The sequence below is a fragment of the Camelus bactrianus genome, chromosome 11 (assembly GCF_048773025.1).
Source record: "Camelus bactrianus isolate YW-2024 breed Bactrian camel chromosome 11, ASM4877302v1, whole genome shotgun sequence".
NCBI classification, from domain to species: Eukaryota; Metazoa; Chordata; class Mammalia; order Artiodactyla; family Camelidae; genus Camelus; species Camelus bactrianus.
Window position 1 is genome coordinate 9,459,956 of NC_133549.1, and position 17,957 is coordinate 9,477,912.

The 17,957-nt window shown below is 46.7% G+C and overlaps 1 protein-coding gene across 1 annotated transcript; it reads right to left on the reverse strand.

The window, feature by feature from the left end:
• Nucleotides 1-5,097: 5,097 nt before the first annotated feature.
• SPRTN (SprT-like N-terminal domain) lies at nucleotides 5,098-17,883 on the reverse strand. Its single transcript, XM_010962830.3, has 5 exons — nucleotides 17,374-17,883; nucleotides 16,470-16,569; nucleotides 11,460-11,588; nucleotides 8,428-8,695; nucleotides 5,098-7,508 (listed from the first exon to the last, which is right to left on the reverse strand). Exons 1-5 carry the CDS (start codon nucleotides 17,592-17,594, stop codon nucleotides 6,751-6,753), a joined length of 1,476 nt encoding a protein of 491 aa, XP_010961132.1. The 5' UTR covers nucleotides 17,595-17,883; the 3' UTR covers nucleotides 5,098-6,750.
• Between the last annotated feature and the right edge of the window lie 74 nt (nucleotides 17,884-17,957).

Sequence of the window (17,957 nt, forward strand, 5' to 3'; positions counted from 1 at the left end):
GTGTGCACGCAGGCAGGTTTAATTGGTGTGCTCTCAGACTGAACTGTAGGCGTTCTGACAGCGTGAGGACAGTGTACGTGTTTGTTTATCTCGTGTTTAAAGTATTTTCTGTATGGGTTTTTGTTCTTTTCCAGCCTATCTCGGGCCATCGGGAGATCGTGCTGAAGTATAGCTGGGTGGATGAAAGGAGAGGGCGAGTGAGTCCATTTGGTAGTGTAGTTAAAGGGCACAGGTGGGCTTGACAGATCTGGTTAGTTCCGGCTCAGCCACTTCATTATGTGACCTTTGGAGCCCTTTTTGCCTGAAAATAAGCATAGTAGCCCCAAACTCAGAGTCGTGTGTGACCGAAACAGAGTGTAGATTACTCCCCAGGTGCCCAGGGTCCGAGGATGAGTGAGAGCTGCATCTTGACTGCGGACTGCTGTTTTCTACATTTACATATAAATACATATTTATAACTATCCCAGATTCTTAACGTCCGTGTACACGGATCTTCTTCAGTTAGTTTATAAGCAGTCAGAAGCGAACACCCCGTCTCCACGGCTTCAGGGACAGGTGCTGGGACATCCGCGCGTGAGGCGTGCCTTCCCCAGATCTTGCCGTCGGTCCTCACGGGGTCTCCCTGGTCACCGGCGAATAAACCCCACCCGAACCCGGCAGGGCCCGGCACAGGCCCAGGATGGGCCGCGGACCGGGTCCTGCGCGAAGGGCGTGGCCTCCGGAGCTGGGAAGGGTTTTCTAAGTAGAAAGCACTGGCGCGCCAGCCAGCTCGTAAGACGGGGGAGACGCCGACCGTCCGCAGGCAGCTCGGGCTCTGCTGGGCGAGCGGTGAGTCGCGCAGGGTGAGCGCAGCGTCACACGGGTTCCCGCGGAGGGCTGCCGGGCGAGGCGTCAGGAGAGTAGGCCTTTGGCTTGACTGCCGCGTGGCTGTGGTGCTCTGTCAAGTATCTCTGCACTTTTTGAAGTCCAAGTTACACACGCACATGTGGCTAAATCAGCTTGTTCTGTAAGCCCTTCATGGCCTTCCCCCGAGGAAAGATTTTAACTCTTCTAAGTGATTCTTTAAAGTACGTGCCCGACTGGTTCCAAACAACGCAGCTATGTGGCTACATCGTGATTCCTCAGTGTTCGGCATCCCCGCGCGGAAGGCCAGCGCCCGCGGCTCTCCCGCCCCCCGTCCCCACCACACACCTACAAACAAGCACACGTCCGCACCCCACCTCCTGCGTAACTGTGTTATAACTTAGATCAGGTTCGTGGCTAGACTGCTGTTCAAAGCTGAGACATAGAATAAACCACGATGACTTTTCTTCCACAGCTTCCTTTTTCCCTTAATGCCTTGACTTTTCATTCTTTCCCTGTGGCGTCTAACCTGCGGCGCCTGGAGCAGCCACCCTCCATCCGCCCCTGTCGTTCTGCAGGTGCCTCCTCTGTCCTCATCTACCCCCTCAGTCTGGTGGCGCCATCCGTCCGCCAGCACTTCTGGGGAAAGCACCTGCTGGGGGGTAGATTTTCTGAGACCAGTGTCTCTGTTTTCCCTTCCCCTGGTACCTTGCTGGGCAGAGAAACAGCTTGGAAATCAGCATCCTTCTGGATTTTGAAGGCATGGCCTCACTGGTTCTGGTCCCGGTGTGAATGCTGGGAAACCTGAGGCCATTCCTGTTCCTAATTCTCTGTCCGTAACCTGCTTTTTTTCCTCTGTGGAAACTCACGGAACAATTCCTTGTCGCCGGTAGAGGAGACCGAAGGAGGCTGTTTGGGCAAGGGACCGGGTCCGGAGAGGGGAGATGTCTCCCGGAGGCCTGCTGGGAAAGTGAAAGAAGGAAGCAAGGGTCTTTAAAAAAAAATGATGGACTCAAACAAGACTCCAACCCTTCCCACCTCACAAAGAACAGCACCACGTCTGTGGACTGCTGCGTTTCTCTGGCCCAGCGGAAGAGGGCACTCCAGTGTGACGTCCCCATCCCTGCCTGCACGGAACCAACTGTTCTTGCAAGTCAAGGAAAGGAATACCTTTCAAGATGAGCAGAAAAGGGGAGAAAACATCTCTTACACTACTGTAAGAAGAAAACAAGACTTACAGACAGCTGATGAAAATTCCTTGACCCTGAGGCAGAAGGAAACTGTAACAGTATCCCGTGCGAATTCAACATTCTTAAACAGGACATTGCAGGAGTAAAAGTTAACACCTGAAATGAGAAATTCAAAGTCCCAGACCAGAAATGGAGCAAAGGAAAAAATGAAACAAAAGCTGGTGTAAATCAGCAAAGACGTTGCAAATGACACAACTAGCTCATACCAAGTTTAAATTATAAGGTACCCCAAGAAGAATAGACTCCACTGAAAATACAATGAAGGTCATTAAAAGAAAGCAGGAAAGCAGCCAAGAGTACAAAAGAGCCACACAGTTAGCAAGCAGGATGGACACACACACACACACTGTCGTGTGCTTACGTGACGAAATACAGCGGTGGGAGTGGTCTCCAAGGAACAAGATGCATGACCCTCAGCGCGGTGGGACGCCAGACCCCACCCTCGCCCTGGATGTGGCTGTTGGAGGATCTGGTGTTAACCACACAACTGAAAAAGTTAAGCCTGGCTGCATTTACCTTATAAACGTTACTGGCCATTTATGTCTGTGTGTGCATATATGCACACGTTTATATTTATTATTTTAAATGTATACAGATACACACAAGAATCCTGTGAGGAATCCTGTAAAAAATACATTTACCTCCTCCCAGTTTCTTAAATGTAGATGGAGGTTTTCATATATTTAGTTTGCAAGGAATGCTTATAACCTGGAATGATTTGGGTCTGAAGAATATCCTGTCTTGAAAATACACAGATTTTGATTCTTCAGAGAAATAGGGAGAAGTCAGAGTTCGTTAAGATGCCTTTGCGGAAGCAGGTAGCATGGAACTTGAGAAATGCCTGGTCGTTTCACTCACTCAACACCAGGAACAATGTAGTGAGAGAACCCTGTGTGCTAGGAGGGTGATGCAGAGCGAGATGGTGAGCGCTGGACTTCTGCAAAGGAAGAGTGCTGTGCGTTTAGAAACAGTAGACAGGCACAGGGCTCGCCTTGTCTGGGAGAATCCCTGCCGGCGTGTACCCGGCTTGGCCATATGTAGGCACTGGTTTCTTCCAGAAGACCGAGTGTCATGTTGGTGTTCAGAGGGAAAGGGAGATGACGGTGTGGCCCGTGGGTTAGTCCTTGTTTGTGTAAACAAGCACACGCTCCTGGCCTGCTGCGGCCTCTCCCGGGACCACAGGTAGGTGAGACGGGCGACTCAGAGCTGGCAATTACTGTTCCTGCTGTTGGCAAGTTTCTCTCTGACCTTTGTGGGTTTGCTTTGCCTTCAGTTTTTCAGAGAAATTTCACTGACCAAGAGCGCCACCTGGTGTTCAGTGAACGGGGGTAGATCTTTCGGTAGGTTCAACACCAGCTTGTATCTGAATACAGCAGACAACATCATAAACTTTACTAATGGCACGATCCCTGAGTCACTTAAGAAGCTCAGGTCTTTTACTTTTCGTTTCAAATGATGTGATGCTGAAGCATGTAAACATGTAACATGAGACTTTCTAGTGGAATGTGAGAAACTAAAAGAGCCGGAGCTCAGCTCCACAGAGCATCCATTCACTTCAACTCCCAGGGCGACTGAACTGTAATAATTGTCGTCTTCGAGTTTCACTTCATCTGGTGGATGTGCTGCGAGTCAACACAAATACAGGTCGCTAAAAAGGCTACCACAGCCTCGAGGACAAAACTCAAATGAGCAACAGGAAAGCATCGTCCTCGGCGAGGACTAACGGACTGCGAAGAGCTTAGCTTTGTCCTCCAGCGGCTGCGCTCCGACCTTCTTGTTTCCTTAAAGGTCCTGTAAGGTTTGGGGAAAAACCAAAACAACAAACCACAGTCTCAGCTCAGGACGGTATGGAAGCTTTCGTTGTATTTTGCCACCCATCTTAGAATTTCCAGGTAGGGCACGCATTTATAATCTACAAAAGCAAAACGAAGCTTTATCAATTGAAAGTTGTATTTGCTAGATAATTGTATAATCTTAGAAATAAAGTCTATCCCCTTTTTCTACCCCGTCTCCCCAAAATGGGCATTTAAAGATTGATCCAAAACTGCCAGCTGTTATTAGGATATGAAATTCTCTTTAAAGGGAAAAACTGAAGCCACTAGAACAGAATCCTTTTTACAATGTAAATGACTCGGGTTTCGGTGTAACAGAATTCTTATAGATTGAAGGGAATGCTTATTTAATTCCAATTTTAAAATTAACTCCAATTTCCTTGCCAGCTACAGTATTTCCATCATCCCTGAAAACTGACCAGATCTTGATTTTACCCCCTAAATACTTCTCAAACCCACCCCTTCTCTCCATCCCTGCCACAGCCCTTCTTCCTCCCATCTGTCGTCCCCAGAGAATCCAGCGGAACACTTCTCACATGTTCCTGGCTGCCTTACAAAGCTCTCTAGCCCCCACTGCAGTGCCCCGGCCTGATAGGTGTTACCAGGGACCACCCAAACCGGACATCAAGGGGAGGGGACACAGCAGAGGGTCCCGGCCCTCAGGTTCTAGGTCTGACGTGTCTGCGTCTTTCTCCTGCCGTTTCCCCCAAGCTTTGCACACTCTGTTCATCTGGAACAGCCGACTTCTCCCAGCAGAATGCGCTGGTCTGTGTCCATGTCTTTTTTTGTGTTCCTTCTCTTTGCAAGGCCCCTTCTCTCTGCCTCCCCCAGGCTCAGCTGACTCGCCCTGTAAGACTCAGCTCAGATGTAGGATTTTCTCCTCCATCACCTGAAGCCCCAGGCTGTGTTGCTTGTCCTTTAAGTTCCCCCAGTGACCGGGAGAAACCTGTCACAGCACGTACCATACTGCCCGGAATCCGCGTTCGGCCCGCTCCCCAGCCAGGCTGCAAAGCTCCGTGAGGTCACGGGCTGTCTTACCGCATAGCCTTGGAACCCTGCATGGTTTGGGCACCAACAAATGTTTAACTGCACAGTTTGTTAAACTGAATCAGAGAAAATGGATCTTCTATGAAAGTATATATGCATATATTCAACATAATACACATTTTAAGTCATTTATCTGTAAACATTTATTAAATACTATGGTCCAACTTCATGCTTAAGAAGTATCAAAATTTGTGAACGAACAACCAGGCAGGCTAACATGGAAAGGACTGGTGCCAGTGTTAAGGCTGTGGAACAAGCGAGGCTGTCCTGGTGCGCGTGCAGGCCGGCGCTGTTCACCGAAGCTAAACGTCAGGACGCGGGGGGCGCGGCCTTCTGGTCCTGGGTGTGCGCCCAACAGGAATGAGTCCGGATGTTCTCAGCAGCATTATTCACAACAGCCAGCCTCCAACTGGAGGTAATTCCCGTGTCCATTAGTACTGGGATGACAAGCAGACTGGCATATTCGTACAAATACTACACAGCAATGGAAACAACGAACTCCCGCTACCCAGAGCAAGGAAGCTGCTACTTTATGAAGTTCAAAGCCAAGCTAGGCGAACCTGTGGTGACAGATGAAAACGGGTTACTCGGGGGGTGGGGGTGGGGGGGGTGGGCTGCGCGTATTGCCTGAGAAGTAACCGAAACACCCTCTACCTCCACCCGGTGGTGGGCCCCAGGAACACCCGGCTGCGGGGCATGTGTGGACACGTCATTCTGCAGTAAAGTTGAGGAAAAAGGAAATCTGTAAGCTAAGGCCTTGGAAATATGCCCACACGCTGGTGGTACAGCCATGAGACAGAAAGTCAAGTGATCAAACCATCTTTGTCCTTTTGCTGTCACGTGGAAAATAATGATTTTTAAAAGAAACACTTTTTAAAATGCACACATGGTATTCCTAAGTGGTTTCAACTATGGCTTAAAGTTCGTAATACTGCATCCAGATAATGTTCCACTTGCACAAAACCACTCATTTTGCTAAATTGAGAAAACAGCTAAACTCTGGCCTACAGAATTACTATAATATTCTGAAAGAAATTTATTTTACTGTATTTATCTACTTTATTATTTTTAAAATTTTTTGGGGGGGGTGAAAGGCAATTAGGTTTATTTATTTACTGGAGGTACTGGGGATTGAACCCAGGACCTCGTGCATGCTAAAGCATGTGCTCTGCCACTGAGCTACACCCTCCTCCCCATATTTATCTACTTTAACTTAAAATCTACTGCCACCTTTTAGCCTAACAGACACATAAAAATCTTTATAATATAGGAAATGTATTTTCGGTTAAGATTTTGAAAAAAACTCCAAAAGCTTGAGTACCCTAAAACAATTATATACTTTAGACTGTATTTTTGGTCGGTATGTCTGACACTATGAATATTAACATCACTTCTGGGAATAAGTTTTAATATTAAAAAAGATTCAATTTAACCAAATACCTGACAGGATTCCTGAGTATTTTAAGGAAAATAGAGAAAAAGATTAATAGATTTGTTCTCCTTTGCTTTTAAAAGTATTTAAAAGTATCTGAAAACTAGACATGTATACATCCAGAACAAACTCTGGGCCACAGTATACACAAGGCAAGAGTGAATTACAGCACCTTCAGACATAAAACATTTTAAATTACCATCTCATTTATGTGTATGTAAAACAGATACTCAGTACTGGTGAACCATTACAACCTGCAAATCTCAGTATTAACCGGAAACCCCTGAGCAGCGGACACTGTGCTCGTGAGGTAATTCAGGTGGCACGTTGAGACCCAATTCGGTTTTCAAAGATTTGTTGAGCTTCTGCCTTTGATGTTGTCGCCTTCAAGGCACCAGTCCAAGTGCTCGTTAATCTGAGCCTCCGGAACGGCACTCTGACACACGGGGCAGGGGACCGGTCTGCTGAGCCCCGCGCCGCCGGGGCTCGGCGCTGCAGCTGGCGGGTGTGGGCGGCACTGTGCGTCGTTACCACCGCTCTGTATTTGCTCTTTCTTGATAAAAAAGTTGTCAAAAACAGTCTTGTCTTCTAGCCTGGGCCGTTTACTTGGGAATTTATCTCCAGGCCTGCTTGCACCCCGGGGCGCAGTCACAGGTGTCACCTCCATGGCTTGTAAAGACTTTCTTAGGGCTTTCGTAGGAGACGTAACCCTTCTCTGAGCGCCAGAAGGGGCCGGGTTCTTCGCGATGTCACGGGCTGTTGCGCCTTCTGCTGGAGACCCGCGCGCACTTCGGGAAGCCTTCTGGCTGGCAGCTGACACTCTAGGGAAGTAGTTGCTTACAACAGTTTGGTGACTGGTACTGAGAACAGGGGCGACCAGAGAAGTTTTTTCACTTGAACCATTCTGTTCAGATTTCACCTCAATTTTAGAATTAGGTCTTAGAGCACGTGCAGAATGGTCCTGACGTAAAAGATCTTGGGTTTTATTAACAGCATGTGAGGTGACAAATTTCCCAGATGAAGGCAAGTTGCTCGTTTCTCCTAAAACATAGCCTTTTCCACTAAAAGGGATGAACAGCTGTCTCTCACCTCTGTTGGGTTTATCTGCAAAAGAAACAAATATTTTTCCCTGACTCAAAATGAATACTGTAGCAAATATTAAGCTACCAGACAGTTTTTTCAAAACGAAGAAGTACTCTTTTATCTACCTTAGACCCCTGTAATAATAATCTATTAATGGGAGAAGGGCCGTCTCCAGTAGTCAGGGAGCTCTGGTACTGAGAACACAAAGGACAGAAACCCTCCTCTCACGTTTAGACGAGGAGTGCTACCGTGCAAAGACCACCAGCAAAGTGACTTGACCTTGAAAACTGCTTAGTATTCAGTTCAGTTCCAGAAGGGAAAAATCTGACACTGCATTCTTCCCTCCAACTCACAAAACTGAGGATGTAACCTCCCCACATAAATCCTTCTATAGCTTCTCAACGTACTGGGTGTTTCAGACCTGAGAACTACAGCTGATGCTCGCAGGCCCCTCACACCCAGGACCCCGCTTCCCCAGGGAGGAAGCATTGACTTCAGCCACCTGGGTACCTCTGCAAATGGCAGCAGCTCTGAACTTCACAGGAAGATGAAGTGCTGGCATATTCATGTCACGTCCTTTCCCCAAGCTTCTCCCAGGGCAGATACATACGTACAGAAGTCAGCTGGATGGACTCCAACCGATAGGAAGGGGTGTAGCGCGGACTGACGTTCCGGGCATTGTTACTTGAATTACTGTTTTTATTTTGACAATCTTTTTGCCTTCTGTTTCCTAATGACTCAGGATAGGGAAGGGGACTTTGCCCTCAAATGTGAGCAGTGGAAACTGTTGCTACTTTTACTCACGTCTGTATAAAGTGTATTTTTCTACCACCATTTCACGGACAATGGGACGTGTTTGCTTAAGCCCACGCCTGAAAACCCGTCCACCACAAACAACCCTGAAGCCCGACTCAGGCCGGGGGAACGCAAGCCACCTGACCTCTCTCCTCCGCCGTGGGGGCTGGCTGCCTGCCGAGCCGTGCTCTCCCTTGGCCTTTTCTGGAGTAGTTCTCCGGCTCCTTGATCTTCACGAACGCGCCCCCGCAGGTCTGCTGGTGCTCGGCCCACCAGTAGTCGTGGGCGGACGGCGCCCTGTTGGTGGCGCGCCTGACGAAGCCGTAGTAGGGCCCCCGGTGCTGGCACGGCCCGTCGCAGCGCCACCAGTGTCGCCGGTACTCGTCCACCTCGTCGTGGAAAGTGTGGTACACCTGGGGTGAGATGACGTTTCAGCGTCAAGCAGGCAAGTCAACGACTGATTTTAAGAAAATATATAAGCAGCCTTTTTTTTTTCTATTTTTAAAACTCTCCCTTTCCTGGAGCCCTCTGAAGTTATTATGATGTTTGGGGAAAGACAGCAACTATACTTAGCTTCTGTTCAAAAGTTCATTTTAATGGGCAGTTAATTTAGTACTTCCTAAACTGTGCAGAGAGTGCAAAATTTGAGATTAGAAGACAAAAAAATTAAAACAAAAAGCCTCTGTAAATGCTACACATTTTAGAAGCCAGATTTTTAAATGATCCAAAATTAGGATAAAGACAAGAAAGCTCCGATACTAAGAACTGTCCCGCTGCTGAGCTGGCACCTCCCCAGGGGGCCCGGAAGGAGGGCTGATGGGCTGTCTCCTGGCCGCACGCTCTGCCTCGTGGTGAGCCTGCTGGGCTCTCATTTCCGCTCCCGGGCGAAGAGCACTCCAGGGGCCGAGGGTTCGCACCCTTGCGTCCCTCGGGGCTGTTCCAGGTGGCCCAGTGAAGGCGCTCAGGAGTGTCCGCCGACTGAGGGAGCCAAGAGCTTCACTCACTGAGTCAAAGAAAATCCGCAGTAAATGTGCTTCAGTCCTTAAACAGGATTCTTTAGGTTTCACCCTCCAGATGGATCTCACTTAGAACGTAAGCAGAAGACAGGCAGACGAGGGCTCTGACTGAAGGGAAGGCCAGCCCTCCTGCCCAGGCGGCGCGGGGGCCGGGGCACCACCGGGAAACTGAGGCTCCTGAGTGACGCGGGTGCCCCTCTGACCTCTCAGTGGAACAGGACTACTGTGTAAGATAAGGGCATCGGTACATGAGATTCTCTTTTTTTTTTCCTTAATATATATTTCTGTTGACGTATAGTCAGTTTACAATGTTGTGTCAATTTTTTAAAATACATTTTTATTGAAGTAGAGATTTTCTTTGTTTTAAATCAAGGCATTCAACTCTAATAAATTCCCCTTGTGGGAAAGAATGCTACGCTTTCTATAACTCTGTGGATAAACAGATTTATACTCACTAACTTTCCATCATAAGGGAACAAATTCTGTAATTCAGCAAGCCCACAGACAATGCAAGTTATATTAGGTGCAGGGGAGCGCGGAGGACAGAGGTTCGGGGGTGAGGAGGTGTGGAAGACCCTGCCTTCTCTCTCATTGAGAACGTCTCACTTAGCAATTCAGTGGCAACAAAGACAGCAAACTGGATCTGTTTCGCTTCCAACGCCTGCAATTCCTGCAGTCTGGGGATGTGGCTTGTGAACAGCGTGGTCACTAACTGTCCCACACCGTGAAGCCGGGCGCCCTGTGGCGTCCCGCTGTAACAGGATGTGACCTGTACCAGCAAGGGGTGTCCAGGCGGTAAAACCTCAACAAAAACACACAGACATCCAAGATAAAAGAGTACTTCCTCTTCTGGCCGAACAACAGGAAGTACACTAGGACTTCGCTTCAAGTGTACATGCTAGTGAAGAAATTAAAAGCCTTTTATCCTGGCAACTCCATAGTCTCTTGCCAATCTGGATTTTATGTGACGGAGTTTAATGCGAGCCACTCTGCTGATGTTGAAGTAACTCTATCTGATAATTAAATGAGCTCCTTAGAAAAGTAAGACTTGACAGCTACAAGTAAGCGGGGGTGAGCACTTTTCATTTTCCACCACACTGGCCTTTCCTGCCTTTTTTTAAAAGAAGGAAATACCCAAACAGACCAAAGAATTGAATCTCCGTAGGGACAGTCTCTTGCTGGATGCAGTTCACTCTTGCTAAGCCCCTGCAGGGGCCCTACACTGTGCGTCTCACACAGATGCATACAGAGCGGATGGAGCCCCCCTCTGTTCAGAGGCGTGGGACGGAATACTCTGACAGGTTACGTGTCTGCTGAGAGGTTCCAGGGAGGGAGAAGTTATAATCCCACTGGAAGGACGAGGAGCATTTTGAGAAAAAGTAGAAGAGGCGGCATATTTTAGGGAGGGGACGTATGCGGAAGGCAGGAGGTGAAAAGTTTAGGCAGAAACACAGCCGCGGGCAGGGGAGCTGTGGGAAGTGAGGAGTAAAGGAACAGGGAGGCTATTTGATAAAATGAATCAGTAATAACAAAAAAACAATGAATGTTTCATTAGTACTTAAACTGTGCTCAAATGTTCTGCATGCATTTTCTCCTTTCATCCTCACGAGAATGCAAGAGTTGGGATGGTTTCCATCCTCATTTCACCCACCAGGGTACGGAGCCGTGGGGGACGAAGTAGCCCTACAGTGCACGCCCAGTGGGCTGGCATGTGGACGCCAGGGCCTGGCTCCTACTGCTTTACTGATGGCAGGTGCTGTCACCTCCACTGTGACATGCGGACATAGGAGTCAGAGGCTCTGATGAAGGGAGGGACACGTGACACGGGAGCAGAACACAGGATGGGCGAAGGCGGAGTGTGGGCCCTGAGAGGAAATTAATAGGTAACTGGAACGGTCCAGGAGGGAGCTTGTGGAGGCTGGGGGTGACCACGGACAACGTGTCACCCTGGACGTGGTCAGAGGTCTCAGGGGCATCGCTGGCTCTTGCTGCCTCCTACGGGTGGTCCCGGACAAGCCAGTCCGCTGCTCTGGGCCTCTCGCTTGCTGTGCAAAATCCTCAGAGACAGCCTCTGTTTCTACCCAGTTCTCAACTATTAATTAAGTCCCAGAAAACCCCAAATAAATAACGAAATGTCACACCCGTGTGTGGCATTCCCTACCGTTATGTTGGCTCCAGTCAGGCGATTGATGCGATGCATGTGTTTACAGAACTCTGGACCGTGTCCCTCCCGGTCTTTGTCATTATTAGTGACAAATAAATAGGCATGTATCATTTCATGCAAGAGGGTCTGAAACAGAAAACAAATTAATTTGTTAGGACGCTTTTGAAAATAAAAATGCGTTTTCTTACTCTACCCGGGTCTTAACCTTCTTTAGATCACAGGCTCTTTTCAGGAATGGATCAAAGTCATGAACTGTCTTTCTAGAAAAATTTATATAAGCACATGTTCACAAAACTGCATATAATATCCAAAGCTCTGTAGAACCCAGGTCAAGAACCACCTCTTCCTAAATAAAATAAAATAAAATAAAATGGCAAAAAAAATAAAGAACAACCTCTTCTAGGAAAGCCTTTTTTACTATTAATAAAAATTCAGAAAAGGTCAATGAATTCACCCACAGAAAAACTTTAAAATTCTGTACAGGGAAGAAATTCCCTGAGTCAAGTGCAAAGGCCAACTCAGAAAAATGTATGTGCAACTATCCCACAGCTATTAATTCCTCAAATATAAAGGGCTCCTACAGTCAACAGGAAAATGACCAACAATCCAGTTTTAAAATGCACAAAGGTCACGGACAGTTCACAGAAAATGAAACATAAAGGACCCATAGACACATAAACTTAGGAAAAAATGTTCAACTTCATTTCTAAGAACAGAAATGCAAATTAACACTACACTGGTGTACCACCTTTTGCTTATCAAGATGGGTAAAATCCCTAAGGTCTGACCGTTAGTAAAGCTACAGGAAAGGAAGCGTGCCCGTCTGTCACTGGGAGGGGCACAGAACGGCACAGTCCCTGTGGAGGAGAATCTGGTAACACTTAGCCAAAATTCCAACCACGCTTATCCCGGGACCCAGCAGTTTACTACACTAATGGGAACGGTTGCATGTACACGGGGTTTTCACTGTGGCACTGCCTACAATGGCGAGACTGGCAGCAGTGCTTGGCAGCAGGCGCCTGGTTAAGTGAGCAACGGCACATCCGCATAATGGAATTCTATGCCGCCATAAAAAAGAATAAAAACCATCTCTACGAAATATCAGGAGAAAGCTACAGAGAGCGTTCTTTTAATGAAAAAGGCAAAGTAGAGTGTCTATGGTATTTGTAAGACGTGTGCTCTGTGGCGGAGAGGGGCTAAGAGTGGCTGTAAACATGGGCAAAACAGAGCAATGAAAGAAAAAATACCGGTGATGACAGTGTCCTTTAGCAGGCAGACAGGTGAGGACAGAGGGCTGCGGGAGATGGAAATTTCTCTGGGCCGAGCTTTCTGTACATTGGGGATTTCTGAATCACGTAAACTTTTAACACAAATGATAAAACCGACTGCTCGTTCCATACCAAGGAAGCATTAGTTTAGGTACAAAGTTAACAAAAGCATTTAAGGCTGCTTTTTCATAATTAGTTCTAAAAAATATTAATACATTTTTTTAAGAAACGAATATTATGGGGGGAGGGTATAGCTCAAGTGGTTGAGTGCCTGCTTAGCACGCACGAGGTCCTGGGTTCAATCCCCAGTCCCGCCTCTAAAAATAAATAAATAAACCTAGTTACCTCCCCCCCCGCCAAAATAAACAAACAAACAAACCAAAAAATGAAAATCATAAAGCTCTTCAAAATCATACCTTTTTCATAATCCTCCATAATTTTTTTTAAAAAGAATTTCCATCGGAAGAACTAAACTGGCAATAATGAACTACAGGCTTATGAAATTATGCTGAACAAAAAAATGGAACCAAACATTTTAACTCGGTCATTTTGAAGACTTCCCTTTTAGAGTAATCAACTCCATCTCTAAAAATGAACTTTATCGATCAAAAAGCACATGAAAAAATGCTCAATATCACTAATTATCAGAGAAATGCAAATCAAAACTACAATGAGGTATCACCTCACACCAGTCAGAATGGCCGTCATTCAAAAATCCACAAATGACAAATGCTGGAGAGGCTGTGGAGAAAGGGGAACCCTCCTACATTGCTCGTGGGAATGCAGTTTGGTGCAGCCACTGTGGAAAACAATATGGAGATTACTCAAATGACTAGGAATAGACTTATCATATGACCCAGGAATCCCACTCCTGGGCTTGTATCCAGAAGGAAATCTACTTCAGGATGACACCTGCACCCCAATGTTCATAGCAGCACTATTTACAATAGCCAAAACATGGAAACAGCCTAAATGTCCATCAACAGGTGACTGGATAAAGAAGATGTGGTATATTTATACAGTGGAATACTACTCAGCCATAAAAACCGACAACATAATGCCATTTGCAGCAACATGGATGCTCCTGGAAAATGTCATTCTAAGTGAAGTAAGCCAGAAAGAGAAAGAAAAATACCATATGAGATCGCTCATATGTGGAATCTAAAAAACAAAAACAAAAACAAACAAACAAACAAAAACAAAGCATAAATAAAGGACAGAAATAGACTCAGAGACAGAGAATACAGACTTGTGGTTACCAGGGGGGTGGAGGGTGGGAAGGGATAGACTGGGATTTCAAAATTGTAGAACAGACTACACTGTATAGCACAGGGAAATATACACAAAATGTTATGGTAACTCACAGAGAAAAAAATGTGACAATGAGTGTGTATATGTCCATGAATAACTGAAAAATTGTGCTGAACACTGGAATTTGACACGACATTGTAAAATGATTATAAATCAATAAAAAATGTTAAAAAAATAAATAAAAATGAACTTTATCTTTTCAAGTAAATGTCACTCTACGAGACTCAAATTCGAAGGCCATTCTATGTTTCAGATGTTTCTCAACATTCTTAAATAATGATAAATAACTATTATAAAAGGGAAGCAATTTACCTTCCTGATGTTTGGTTCAATTTAAACACATCCTGAAAACGGTGCCAGGAAGCCTACTGAACATCTCTGTTTTTATGTGTCTTACCATCCTCCACATTTGGGCTAGATTCAAGCAAGGCCCGACACAACGGTGCCCAAACACCTCTATTTCCCACTGCTGTTCTGTATCTGGCCCAAAGCCACTGCCTCCGCTCCTAAATATGCCAGAGGGTTAGCGGCCTCCCTTTTGTTCCCGGCCCTCCCATTCCTTCTGCCGGGAGCGGCCCCCCGCTGCTAACTACCTGTCAGAATTCCATCTGTCTTGTCGGGCTTGCCTCCATGTTTCCATTCGTGGAAGTAATAGCTCTAAGGCAGCAGTGATGAGGCCAAGCGGTGCAGCTTTAGAGCCAGGGAAGCTAGAGCCTAAACCAAGGAGCTGCTATTCATTATACACGAGACCCTGGACAAGTTACGGCTGGCTGGCTGTCCTTACAGTGGAGCTGTCCTAATTCGCAGGGCTGGGGTAACGGCACACAGGAGAGTAACTAGCTTAGTCCAGGACACGGCAGGCGCTCAGTGAGTGCTGGGGGTGGGGGTGATGTTAGCAGTCATCAAATCTACATCTCTGAAATCCTTCCTGAACTCCTCAAGAAGGAATTGAGTTAGTTAAGTTAGTCTTTTCCTACTCTGAATCCTATACATTATAAATTAGATAGCTGCTTTAAAACATGGTTCATGTTTATTTAATCACTTACACAGTAAACATTCATTAAGCAACTACTATTCCAATTAGGGCTCCTAGTAGGGTTGCTTTGGTTAATCATGTTCAACTTGTTTTGTCTATTTTTTTTTTCTGCTTATTCATTGAGTTACCAAGAGAGTTGCGTTAGTATTTGCGACTACGACTGTGGATTGATTATTTCTCTTTTTTGCTTCTGCTAATTTATGCTTCATGTCCTTTAAAGCTATGTTATTACTTTTAGGATTTTATGTGTTTTTATTTAATAGATGTTTTATCATTATAAAATGTCCCCCTTTTTTTCTAGGAAAACCTCTTCCCTTAAAATCTTTAGTCTAACATTAATGTAGCCCCAGCAGCTTTCTGTTGTTAAGTTTTGGCATGTCTTTAACTGGAGAGTTTAGTCCATTTACATTTACTATAATAACTGATATTGTGTTTATGTCTACCTTTATTTTATCTGGGCTCTGTTCCTTTTTTCCTTTCTTCTTTATTAATTAAGTATTTCTGGTGTAACAGTTTACATCTAGTAGCTATTTCCTTTTAAGTTGTGGTAAAAAATATGTAATATAAAATTTACCATCTTTTTTTTTTCCTCTTTTTTTCCCAATGGATATACCAGGGATTGAACCCAGGACTTCATGCATGCTAAGGATGCACTCTGCCACTGAGCTATACCTACTCCTCCAAAATTTACCATCTTAACTGATTTTCAGTGTACAGTTCAGTAGCGCTAAGTACATTCACACTGTTGTGGAATCCATTACCTTTTATTATCCTTAAAAACAGCATCCTTCGTATTTCTAAGCATGTTTTAACTTACTTCCCATCCAACCTCTGCCACCTATGTTCTTTTGTCCATACATTTCAAGTGATACAACTGGGGCAATACAAGTCACACTGGGTGCATCTTGGGTACTTACAGGCATATACTAGACTCAACTAGATGCAGTCTCAAGAGTTTTTGCTAGCAGGAGTGACCATCAGCTCTAGATCTGAAGTGTGCCCTCATGCTGGTTTGTTCTGCCAGCTCAGCTCAATGTCCTAGGAGGGCACCTTGGTGGCTGAACAGAGAATCAAAATTCACGTGTCCCAATTGGAGCCTAAGTTTTCCTCTGCTTCTAAATCCGTGACTCAACCTACCTGAACCTTAATTTCCTCGTTTATAACACACATTGAACAGAACTGTTGTAAAGATCAAATCTGATAATATACCTGAAAGATTCTAGCTTTGAAACGCTATAAAAATATTAGGTAACCATTATTATTTGCCCCACAATAAAAGTTTGCAATGACTGAAAACTGAAAAATTTTTTTTACATGTACAGGGTAATTGACAGCAGTCTAAATCTGTAAGCATTTAAATGACTGAGCTAATCAGGGTTATGCAGAGAGTACCTCAACGAGATCCTTTCTTGGTCTCAACTTTAAGAGGGGTTCGCTGAGTCGGATGGAACACATGCCACCTCTCCCTTCATAGCTGCATATCCCAGCACACCTGGAAAACAACCAGCACAAAACTGTCATTTACCAAACAAACAGGAAAGAGAGAGATCTGTATACATTCCTGGGCAGTTCAGACTGAGAGGACGCAATGGCAGATGGCTTTCTCGAAAGTTCACCCTCTCTGTTAGGAGATGCTTGCGTTTCACCCCACTTAGGGAGACAGACACGTGAACAGTCGTGGCTTCCCTTACCCGAGCCAGGCTGCAGCTGCTTAAAGATTATCCTATTCTGCTGCTCCCTCTCCTCCTACCAGCTATCATCAGTCTGTGGTTCTCAAGCTTGGCGGTCGGAAAGGGATCCTTTCGGAGGCATCCCTGATGATGATCCCTTGGGCCCAGAAATAGGAAAACATCACCCTTTCCCTACTCTAACGCGAGAGCTCACTGCTAGGTCGTGACAGCCTAATGAGCAGAGACCAGAAGGCAGGCTTCCTTGGAAGGATTCACCGCGTGTCCGCGTTCTTTCTTATGGGCAGACGCTAGCTATTTCCCCCTCCTGGGTCCTAAAGTACTACCGTCAGACAAATCAGAAATGTATTAATTTATCTCCTAGTGAAGGGGGGAAGATTCAAAGAAACATCCTTTTCTCCCATTTTTTCCCTTATATAAGTCAAACCGTCGCGGGGTGGGCCACACGGCTTTCTTCAAGTTGTCTGAGCGGGAGAGAGAAGGGTGGGGAGGGAGAGATACACCGAGAGGAGCTGCCTGCCCCCAAACCAGGCAGCTTAACGCCCCCGGGGCCGGGGCTGCGGAAGGGCCGCCGGCCGCCTCCTTCCCCAGCGGCGCTCGGGACTCACAGCGTCATTCGCATGCTCCACTTCACCTCGACGGCCTCCAGCTTGCCCCAGAAGAAACGATCGTTGAACTGCACAAACAGGGCCCGCAAATCCGGGGTGGGGTCCACCAACTCCCAGGACGCGTCCACCAGCGACAGCGGCTCCCGGGCCTGGTCGTGCCTCGAGACCTGCAGGTCCCACTCCTCCTGAAGCTGCAGCGCCAACACCAGGTCCTCATCCATCGCAGCCAGGCTCGCTGCCGGACGCGGCCGCGACTCCGGGTCCCCGAGCCTCACAGGGCCGGGTCGAGCTCCTAGGCGATACCGGCTCTCGGGCTACTCTCGGGTCAGCCCGCCGGTCTCGCGAGACTCTAGGAAAACTGGCTCGACAAGAATGAGCCTTTCCCCGAACGCCGAACTCAAGATTCTGGGGTTTAAAATATAGAACTCAGCCCGACACGTCCAAGCGGGCTCGAAACTTGGGTTCTCAGCGTCTGAGCCTGAGGAAGTTTTCTGGAAGCTAGTAACCGTCTCTACGCTTCGCGGGTAACGTCAAACACCTACGTCACGCTCGGCCCATGCGCACTACTCACGTCTCGCTGCCTC

What these genes read in the sequence shown, in the direction of transcription:
- SPRTN (XM_010962830.3), bottom strand. Translation starts at nt 17,594, where the DNA reads ATGGATGAGGACCTGGTGTTGGCGCTGCAGCTTCAGGAGGAGTGGGAC. An exon ending in CAAGAAAGGATCTCGTTGAG is followed by an intron (nt 11,589 to 16,469) that starts GTACTCTCTGCA and finishes TTTCTGTTTCAG; the next exon opens with ACCCTCTTGCATGAAATGAT. An exon ending in CCCCACGGCGGAGGAGAGAG is followed by an intron (nt 7,509 to 8,427) that starts GTCAGGTGGCTT and finishes TTTCTTTTGCAG; the next exon opens with ATAAACCCAACAGAGGTGAG.